General features: G+C 35.5%; 1 protein-coding gene across 1 annotated transcript in view; it reads left to right on the top strand.

Annotated features, from left to right (window-relative positions):
• Positions 1–529: 529 nt before the first annotated feature.
• LOC123693362 (piwi-like protein Siwi) overlaps positions 530–11,490 on the top strand; it is a 30,403-nt gene continuing 19,442 nt past the window's right edge. Inside the window, exons 1-3 of the mRNA XM_045638424.1 lie at positions 530–566; positions 1,373–1,660; positions 2,027–2,158. Of these exons, the coding sequence (XP_045494380.1) occupies positions 1,375–1,660; positions 2,027–2,158 (418 nt within the window). The 5' untranslated portion in view covers positions 530–566; positions 1,373–1,374. The remainder of the gene's footprint in view (positions 567–1,372; positions 1,661–2,026; positions 2,159–11,490) is intronic.

Raw genomic sequence — 11,490 nt, 5'->3', positions numbered from 1 at the left:
TTTATTGCAGCAATAAATTGCAGGATATGTAAACGATATTGCAAGTAACTCATGCAAGACTTCCGCGAGTTTACTTGCAGGTGGAAACGGGGCCTAATAAAGGTCCGACCATATTTACACTCTAATTTTTCAAAAATTCTCTAATTTTATTTAGCCAAGGTCACATAATTAGAAAGAGACAATTTCGCAACAGGAACGCTCTCTCTTGAACCGTTTTGTCGCCATAGTGCACAGTCTAGAGCACAGAACAGTAAAAAATATAAAGCGTATATATTATATTACTCTATGGTCTAGAGGTTGATACCTATTACCTACAATGTTTATGGTAGATCCCTTCATGGAATTCGAATTTCGATTGCAAACAATTCACACTAACTTCACAACACTCGAAAGTTATAAATAGAACCCAATGACAAATAACACGTTATTTCGTGATATTACTTGCTCTGTGGTTTGGTTATTTCCTGGTTATTTCTCTTCGAAAATTTGTTGTGTTTGTATTGGATATAGTTTAAGTTGCTTGTTTAGACTCCACTGAGTTTATCAATAGTGTTTGAAATTTTAAGGTAAACAACTAGTTATTGAGGATAAGATCACGCAGATTAAAATACACAATTTTTATAATCCGAACCCTTCCAAATTTACCAAGCATCATGTGCGCTGCGACTTTTCCTTTTCTTGTTCATAATTCATAATTATTTATATAGGATAGTAATTGTGATAATAATGCAAATCTCTTCGTTAAATGTCATTACATAATAGCTGGCAGCTGGCTTGGAAATTTAAGATTCCGATTTTTTCATTGTAAACTAACTTAAAGTTCCCCGCTCGACGCCATATTTAAAAATTAGTTTGCAAAAATATACGAACAACCTACCCTACATAGGTAATTAGATATTATAGAGTTATGAAATAAATTTAATTGTTATAGGTACATACTTACTTAATTTGTGAAAAAAATTGTTTCTGTATACCTATTCTGTTTTTTAATTATATTACCTATCCGTTTTCACAAGAAGTTTCAAAAGTTTATAAAAGTTGAACTTAGTTTTTGTATGAATTATTAAGGCTATATAATTATAATCTGTTTCAGATAATATATTATGGTGTATGTATATACTAGGTATATATTGGATTCTTTATTAAGATAATAGTTAAAATTTATAATTGACGCCATTTGTAATAATATCGGAAATGATGATTTATAAAGTCCTCATCACATTTGCAAACTATGCGTATTTCACGAATGAGCATGGCACATTGTCATAAAATTTCTTTCCTTTTATTAACTCATAAAAATTTAGATATTCAAGAGGTTCCATGTTTTCAAATGTAGAAGTTTCAAAGTTGTTAAATTGAATTTTTTCTGCAGTCATGGCTGATCGTGGTAGAGGCAGAGGTCGGGGCCGAGCAGGACGCGGAGGCGATGGAGGAGCCCCACCGCCGCGTCGCCCGGGTGAACAGATGCAGGCGGGTCCCGCGCCCCCGAGGCCGCAGCCGCCTTCAGCCTGGGGACCACCCACTGTGGCCCCTCCAGTGCGGGCTGGCATGCCAAAACCTTCGGATACAGCTGGTCGAGCTTCTCACCGTTCAACTCCATCTACTCATGCACACCCTGGAGATATCGACATACAACATGAAATGCAAAAGCTTGATTTGGGTATGGACAGAATGATTGAATGAATTAATTCTTGGACACAATATGATAGCAAGTACTAAACTAAGTTAAGTTTACATGTAAAGTAAACCTAACTTGGCTGTAATTAATAATCCCATCCATGATCCGTCCCATGTGATTTTCTAAGAATCACGTTGGCGCAAATGTATTTTTGCAAGGCAATATATTTTGTGATTTGAACAATACATTGTTGTCAATTCTGCGAAATGTGATATCTCGAAAATGAATGAACATAACTTGCTATAACTACAATTTAAACTCTTTCACCATTATACAGTTTATCTTGCTTCTTCAAAGGACTGTTTGTTTTTTATTTGCTATTTTTTAATGTATGATTTATTGTTAAAGGTAAACCAGAGCATGGTGGTGGTGATGCAGGCATGGTAGTGGGTCGTGGAGCGCGCCGCGGCGGAGGCAGAGTCCTGCCTGAGCAGATGACAATATTGCGCACTCGACCTGCTCAAATAACATCAAAGAAAGGTATTTATAATATGATTTTATAAGCTCCACCTATATGTTTGTATGTACTTATAACTACTGCACACTCGATTTTGACCCACTTTTAAGGCCATTCTCCCATTAAGATACACACAGGCGATTCAAACATCCTGCAAGTCTCGGAGACTAGTTGCCGCGGAGTATCTCACATACATTACACAAGATCTCATCTATCTTAAACAATAGTTATCCTTTTAGTCTGAAACTTTGTTGTATTATCTAATTTCTACCTTCTTATCATCAAGAAATAAGATATCATAGTTATATGATTCAGTGAATTGTGTAAGATCTATTTAAACTTAACATCTCAAGTATCATCAAATATGAATGAATTCTCATTTCCTTCTACAAAAAAGTTTTTTCTTTTCTCATAACCTTTAAATTGTTATACAAAGTTTTGTAAAATCAGGACATATATTATGACACTATATAACATATATATTATAGTACAGAAGTTGATTATATCATTGTATTTTCACAACTCATAAATAGATTGTTTTTGTGGTTTTGGCTGATAATTTATTAGAATTATAAAAAACCTTGCTAAGGCATGTTTCTGAATAAATATGTATGTAGATTGTAGATACATATTATATTGTATTCAAAAATTTTACACCATTTTTTTAACACTAATCTGTAAGAAACTTTTATCTTATTTCAGTTACATTTTTATAAAGCTTAGATTTTTTTGTGTTAACTAGTAATAATAGCAACATAATATTGGCATGAGTATGATTTGGTTCAATTTTCTATGTAACTGTGTTTTTGGGTTCATTTACATTATAAGTGTTATGAATTTAAAATCATAACCACAGACAGTACCTACTGTAGAGTTAATCTATGTAGGCGGACTATATATTATTATATCCAATTCACATATACACATTCTTATTATGGTATTGCCACAAAATTTCTTTTGTTTGGTATAAATCTGCTCTATACCAAATAAATATAATTATTTTCAGGTGAAACTAAACTTGAAAGTAAGGTTAAAGTGTAAGTTTGAAACAATTTATTGGTTTATTATGTTATCCCCCATTCTTCTCGAGTCAGTCCATTGCATAGGCATGTCTTTATAACCCAGTAGTGGGACCTGCAATATATTAATAATTGTGTAATTCACATAGTTTTCATGACGTATTCCTTTTATTCGGGAAATTTATAATATTTTTTAACTTTTTTCATTATCATATTTTTTCATTGTCTGGTACATTTTGGAGCACTGCCTGTCATCTGCTTGGTGGTGGCTTGCTAAACCACTGCACAACTTATGGTATATTTAGTAAAATTAAGGTCAACCGTGGCAAATGCAACTAAAAAATAACAAGTTTCAAGTTTGATCGGTTGCAGTAATCTCCTTTTATATTTGTCATTTATTTGACCCATTTAGTGATTTTTGTATTTATTTAAGGTTATTTTAAACCAATCAAGCAATACAGTAGTCTTATAAATAACTGGTAGTGAGAATATTTCCTAAAATTGGTAGAAAAAGTTACATTAACTCCTAGTCGGGGGTAAATGCAACTCACTGCCATAGCTCTTCTTCTATTTCATATAAAACAACGAATATAGAATATCTTTATGAGATTTCATGTTATTCATAGGATTTTGAACTGTATTACCGTGTTGCAAGGACTAGTTTTCAGAAAAAATCTTATTTTTCTGATTGTGGGGCAAATGCAACTATTTGTTAGAGAATTAGTGTGGGGTATGCAAAAAACTTATTCATCGATATTTTTTATTATTCTGCGGGTGATTTGTATAGTACTATAGTGTATTAGGGAACTATAGTTGCTAACGTTGCGATCGAAGATGGCGCCGCATTATTTAGAGGAAAAGCTCATTTACTTTGATTTACCACTTTAACACCAAAAAAATTACGATGCCCCTACCTACTAAGTCAATTTTAGTTTTTGGTCAGAACTAATAATATTCTTTGTGTTAAATAGTTCTGAGATAAGTTTTTTTTTTTAGTTATATTCTTTAACCACGCTGGTTTTATCTAATTTGAATTTTACTTACGAACCCGTCTCTGGGTATAATAACGAAGAAAAAATCGATGGTTCTTCTTTAATTAATATACATAATAAATTAAAAATATCGATACTGTCACATCACTAGTGTTTTTAGTTTCATATAAAAATATAAGGGGCTATTGTAACTAACCTCACAGTTGCAATAACCTCATAGTGAAATTTTCACGAGGCAAATGTAACTGCATCAATAACACAAAATAGAGTCAACTAAAGCACTAAAAATATAAATGAAATAAGCTTAACGGCTTGTGATTATCGTGTCCAATCAAAAACACCTGCAAAAAATCACTCCTAAACATTTTTTTTGTCTGCAAAACCCGACACCTGTTTTTACGCATACCAACTTCAAAATAACGGTTTAACACAATGGCCTATCAATCAAATAGTTTTCATCGTAGCTGCACCATCTATAAGATTTATTAGTCGTTGAGTTATTGAATCATAGGTGGTGATATATTACAACAACTCTAATAAATTAGTTATGACTAGCTTTTGCCCGCGACTTCGTCCGCGTGGAATAGTGACTTCCGGCAGAAAAGTATAGATAGCTGTGCCCGCGACTACGTCAGCGTGTAACTCCTTGTGTATTATTAATTTAAAATGTATTGGTAATATTATTTACATCAGGTTCACATGAGGCTTAAGGACCTATAGAATCAAAATACTTTAGCGCAAAGCTTCCGGGTAAACTATATTGAAAGTTGACCCGTCCGGCACGTGAACATAAAGATTTCTAGAACTGCTAACACGGGAAAGAGCAACGTATAACTGACCATGCGAGAAACAACTGACACCGAGATCTACTCCGGCAACATGAAAAGTCTGCCCTTGAGCCTTATTTATTGTCATTGCATAACACACCGATACTGGGAATTGCGTCCTTTTAAATTGGAATGGAAAATTATTTGGTATTAAGGGTATTCTGGGGATAAAGACGGTTTCTCCTGCACCGCAACCTGTTAAAATTTGAGCCTCGATTATATTTTGTTGCAACTGGGTTACTTTTAGTCGAGTTCCATTGCAAAGTTGTGGTGGTCTTAAATTTCGGAGTAGAATAATCGGAATGCCAATTTTTAAACAAATTTCGTGAGAAGGAAGTCCGGGCATATTTAAAGAATTTAAAAATTCTATCGGGTAATTAGTTGCTTCTTGTTCATCGACCATTCTATTTATTGATCTATAAACTTTGCTTTCCCCCTGTATATTCGACAGTATTTTGTTATTAATCTCAGATGCCTGGTCATTGCGAGGAGTTAAAATAGATCTTTCGCATAGCCAGGAATTGTCCCTATTTAATATATTTGTTACGTCACCGTAAACCGACGATATAAGATGTGGTTGAGATTGCACTATACAACATAATTCAGGCGTCAGAATAAGTTTTCCTTGGTGTAGTTGTGGATAGGTACCTTCACCAATCTTTAATAATGAATCAGAAAATTGACTATCATCCGGGTTATCTCCAGTTCTCACTCGCATGTTTATAGTCAAATGCACCGATTGTATATCACGCCACAAATAAGAGCTTTTCAGGCAAGCCCTAACCTCATCAGCTCGGGTTCCCCGTGGTATTACCGGTAAGGTTTGTCGGAAATCACCACAAAATAAAACCGTGATACCGCCCATTGGTCGATCATTTTGTCTTATATCCCTTAAAGTTCTATCTACCGCTTCTACTGCTTTTCGATGGGCCATCGTACATTCATCCCATATGATTAAATTACACTCGCGTAATACCTTTGCTTTGTCGCTATTTCTTGAAATACTACAGGTTGGACTTTCCGTGCGATCTAAATCAATTGGTATTTTGAACATAGTGTGAGCCGTTTTACCTCCTGGTAGCAATGTTGCAGCTATCCCAGATGAAGCTACGGCAAGAGCTATTTTACGCTGATTTCGAACATAAGCCAATATTAATTTAGTCAAAAAGGTTTTCCCAGTTCCTCCAGGTGCATCTAAAAACCATATTGTTCCCAAATTATTTTGAACACTTCCGCACACACGGTCATAAACTGAACGTTGTTCTGCAGTCATCATTGGGACACCGTTTTCTAATGTTGTCAGCAGTTCCATTAAGTTGTAACCAATCTCTGCGGAATATTCCCTATTAGTTACCTCTCCGACTGAGGTTGGTGTTGGCAAACCATATTCACATAGTGATTTACCGCCAACTGCTGTTAACTCATCCTGAAGAGCTAATAAGCACTGATTTATGGCAAGATCACGGAAATTATCATTAGTTGTGCCTTCATCATTGTTAGATATATTTCTAAGAAAGTCTTCTGAAAATTTGTCTTTATATTTTTCCCATAATTGTACAGCATCTGACAAATTACAAAATGTAAGTAATGTTACAAATAAATGACGTAACCGTCTTGGATTATCACTAACACAGGATTCTGCTAAAGCGTCATCCCAATGCTGATCATTTTCAAGCAAATGACGCGCTTGGCAAGCTGCATGATAACTGGGATAAACAACATTGTCTACTTTTCTCAAATCTATAAATGAGGTTGGTCCTCGCACAGTATGTAATAATAATCGCAAATAGAAACACTCAGCGTTGTTAGGATGAACGGTGTATACTCTACCAAGAACATGTTCTTTGAAAATACCTGACTCGCCATCTACAGGCCTGCCACGGCGTCTACGATTAAAGACACCTCGTTGCTTATCGTAGGTATAATACGATGGAACTTCTTCATATAAAAGAGATTTTGCAAAATCATCAGTTTGGCAAAGTCGAAAGAATGCTAATAAAGTTGTTTGTCTAGGGTTCTCTAACCGTTCTGTGACATTTTCGGTGTTGAAATATATACGTTGACCGCCTTCAAGATGAACATCCAGATGGGTCACAGGTGGATATCTTTCATGAATGTTGAAACTTAAGATCCGCCACACAGCTTCTGAAGAACTTATATATCTGCCTGACTGAAATCTTGTAACTTCATCATTTTCATTTCTCAAAGCAAATGTAGCTTGGTCACTGCCCTTATTAATGTACTTACAAATATATTTTATTGACTCTACACTATTACACATTTCAACATTTATGTGAGCTTGAAATGCTCTGGACAACACAGGAGAATACGGAACGACCCACCTATTGTCTAAAATAACCTGTTGTCCAGACACTCGCTTTTCAACAGTGAAACCACCAGTATCTCTTGAACGGCGACGATATTTCGGGTATCCATCATGTCCTGTTACAGTTTCTTCCACTAAGGCTTTTGGATATCTTTTAGTGCAACGACCGTCTTGCATGCAAGAAGAATTCACGTTAAATGCACCACATGGACCATGTATCATATGAGTTTTAACAATGTCGTATAACTCGGAATCTGCAATCGGACTTGGAATTTCGGCACTGATTAAACTGTCTACATCATTAGGTCGAACCTTATCTTTTAACCAAAGCAGGATATGTGCGTGGGGTAAGCCGCGTTTTTGCCATTCAACACTATACATATAACACAATACTTCTCCAAAAATGTTATCTTTGGTAAATAGATCTATCATTGATTTTAATTTTAAATGAAAAACTCTTGCGATGATATCATGGCGGTCATGCGGTGCTTGACCCTCAAGAAGCTCCCGAGTGATTTCATCCCACTTAGGATTGGTAGTTACAGTAATAAATAAGTCGGGACGTCCATATTTTCTTACGTAACAAAAAGCATCTTGAGTACGTTCGTGCATGTAGCGTGGACCACCAGTAAAAGAAGAGGGCAAAATAACTAAACGGCCCATATTCACCGTATCATTATCTTGCTGCATGGCGTCGCGAAGGTGCACGTATTCTTCAGCGCGCAGCTGCCTTTGATTAGATCGTATATAAACTAATCTTTCGGTTTCAATTTTTGCGTACATGTCTACAATAAACTGATTGAATAAGCCACGAAAACGTTGCAAGTATACAAACCTATTCCGTCTTACTTGCAATTGGTAACAGTAAAATTGAAGGCATGAAATCTTTTTATTATAAATAGGTGCGCCTGTATGCGGATCAGTTTGGTATAAAGCAAAATTATAACCATCTTCCCCTCGACAATATATCAAAGGATATTGCAAACCGTCGTAAGCCCTGTGGGTTTCGTAAATACGTTGTAAACGATTGTCTCTGGAACGGATAACGATATCACGCCTATCACATTCCTGGTCGACCAATACCACAGCAACTTCATTCGTGGATGGAGCATTATAACGCCCAGGGTGTTCCTGCGTTGGACGCCTATCGGCATTTATAACAATTTTATAATTGTTATCATCATCTCGAGGAAGAGCTTCTAATGCCGATTTAAAACTGCATACATACGAATTAATCTGATGCAACATGTTCTGAAGTTGTGAAATGAGTTCAGCATTTAAATTTGGGAAATATTGATTTCTTATATTCGACTGTTCGTTGTAGTCGGATACAAAATATATTTGAAGAAACTTAGGTTGGTCTTCAGGCAAAAGAGATCCTATCAAATGGTAAACCTGACCTTGTATTTTAAAAGTAGGCATGAAAGGACCTTCGGAGATTTGTTGAGCACCAAAGGATGTCATCTGAAACGCACTATTATAAGTGCGAATGTTGTCGAAAAACTGTTTAGATTGCACATGTTCCCCTAAAAGTAATGATTTCAAAGGTTCCGGTGGGTCTTCGAATGAAGGCAAATTTATTTTACCTCCAGAACAACAGAATCCAGCCGACTCCTTACTCCACTTTAAAGCATTACAAAAAGAACATACCACGTTCATATCGCCTATTACAGAAGATGATCTGTAATCAATTGTGAAATTATAAGCAAACCCACTTTTATATTTGTCTGACCACGCCACCGTATTTCTAGATTGATCTTCTATGTGTACATCTAAGTTATTAAGACTATGACGAAATCTGTCTGCAGTAAGACGGGCCTCTCGCTGTTCGTCCGTTTCAAGAGACCGAATATTTTCGATTCTTAATCTTTCATTAGACAAACTTATTAATCGTTCTTGTGTCAAAGAATTGTAATGTTCGCGTACCGACTCTAGTCGTTGTTCATGCTCATGTTCATCTTCGAGTGATCGAACAATATTATGGTGCACCCTATCATTTGTCAAACGGTCTTCATATTGAGTAAAAGTTTCAGATTCTCGAGATAAAATATGACGTTCGCGGTCAGCTGTGAGACGCAATTCCCTCTCAGTGAAGGTTTCTGACTCGCGAGACAATATATGACGTTCGCGGTCAGCTGTGAGACGTAATTCCCTCTCAGTGAAGGTTTCTGACTCGCGAGACAATATATGACGTTCACGGTCAGCTGTAAGACGTAATTCCCTCTCAGTGAAGGTTTCTGACTCGCGAGACAATATATGACGTTCGCGGTCAGCTGTAAGACGTAATTCCCTCTCAGTGAAGGTTTCTGACTCGCGAGATAATGTATGCCGTTCGCGGTCAGCTGTGAGACGTAATTCCCTTTCAGTAAATGTTTCGGACTCGCGAGATAATGTATGTCGTTCGCGGTCAGCTGTGAGACGCAATTCTCGTTGTGAAGCAGTTTCAGCTGCTCGGGATAACACATGTTGTTCTTGGTCAATGGTAAGCCTTAGCTCTAGTTGAGAAAAGCTTTGAGACGCCCGTGATGTAGCTCGTCTCGCTCTGTCAGCTGCTAATCGCATCTCTCTCTCTGAAGAGCTTTCATTGGCTCGAGAAGTTGAGGCACTTACTCTCATAGAGTTTAACCGATATGCTCTTTCCTCTGCCGATTCTTGAGAACGCGCATTTCTCATCCTCTTAGCATCTCTAGAATTTCGAGATAAAGATGGTCTTTTTTTAGGTGGCATTGTGTATTTTTAATCAACAGTAACTGAAGCTACCTTGCACTTATGAAATCTATTAATATTATATAATATAAACACTACTAAAATAACTAAAATGCGTACCTACTACTACTTATAAAGAAATAAAATGTAAACTAATAATATGCTTAAACACTACCGAAACCTATAGAATAACAACAAAAGAAATCTATAAATGAACTATAATAATTATAGTTAAACACTACTATAATAAATATATGATAATTACGAAAATAAACTATTAATACCTACCAAAATAACAAAGATACGTACCTACTGCTACTTCACTTATAAAGAAATAAAATGTAAACTAATAATATGCTTAAACACCACCAAAACCTATAGAAAAACAAATAATTACGAAAATAAACTATTGATATAATTAAACACTACCAAAATAACTAAAATACGTACCAATTGATACTTCACTTATAAAGAAATAAAATGTAAACTATTAATATGCTTAAACACTACCAAAACCTATAGAAAAACAAATAATTACGAAAATAAACTATTAATATAATTAAACACTACCAAAATAACTAAAATACGTACCTACTGCTACTTCACTTATAAAGAAATAAAATGTAAACTAATAATATGCTTAAACACTACCAAAACCTATAGAAAAACAAATAATTACGAAAAAAAACTATTAATATAATTAAACACTTCCAAAATAACTAAAATGCGTACCTACTGGTACTTCACTTATAAAGAAATAAAATGTAAACTAATAATATGCTTTAACACTACTAAAACCAACAACAACAACAAAAGAAATCTGTCAATAAGGTCGAACACTCTGAACGTCTATTCGCATCAACAGCCAAATATTGTATGAACCTCGCACGCGGACCCCCGACCCGCCGCCTTTTTATAGCTCCCACCGCGAAGCGCGTCGAACGCGGCAACTGATACACAAAAATAATCCTTATGGCATGATTCTGTATTCACGCGCGATGACTTATAGCGTATTTCATGTTCAGTAGCACCTCGTTAAGTCGAACCTCGATAAGTCAAATACCTCCAAATCTAGAAAAAATGTTTTGTTCCCTTCCCCTCAAACACCAAAACCTCCATTACTTGAAATCTTGACCCTCTATTAGTTGAAATAATCACCGAGTCCCTCCAAGCCATTTTGGTACATATTTTCACTCTTTAACCGTTCGAAGAAGTTTAGTTGATCTGCTCTTAAACATGCAATAACCTATCTTATTTTGCGTCCCTCTACTTTTATCTCCAATTCTTAATTTATTTTATTTTAATTGCCATGGCTAAGTGCACGTTTATATTTATTTTTTCTTATTCGCATTTGTTGCACGTATAAAAATGTATGTATCCAAACTGTGGATAATGTTGTTGGTTGGACAGTTATACCTGTATTTAGATTAAGTTTTATTGTACAATTAACCACTGTTCTGCTGTTTATTATCCCTAATAAAGAAA

The sequence above is a fragment of the Colias croceus genome, chromosome 7 (genome assembly GCF_905220415.1).
Source record: "Colias croceus chromosome 7, ilColCroc2.1".
NCBI lineage: Eukaryota > Metazoa > Arthropoda > Insecta > Lepidoptera > Pieridae > Colias > Colias croceus.
This window is presented reverse-complemented; position numbering and strand designations above follow the sequence as displayed.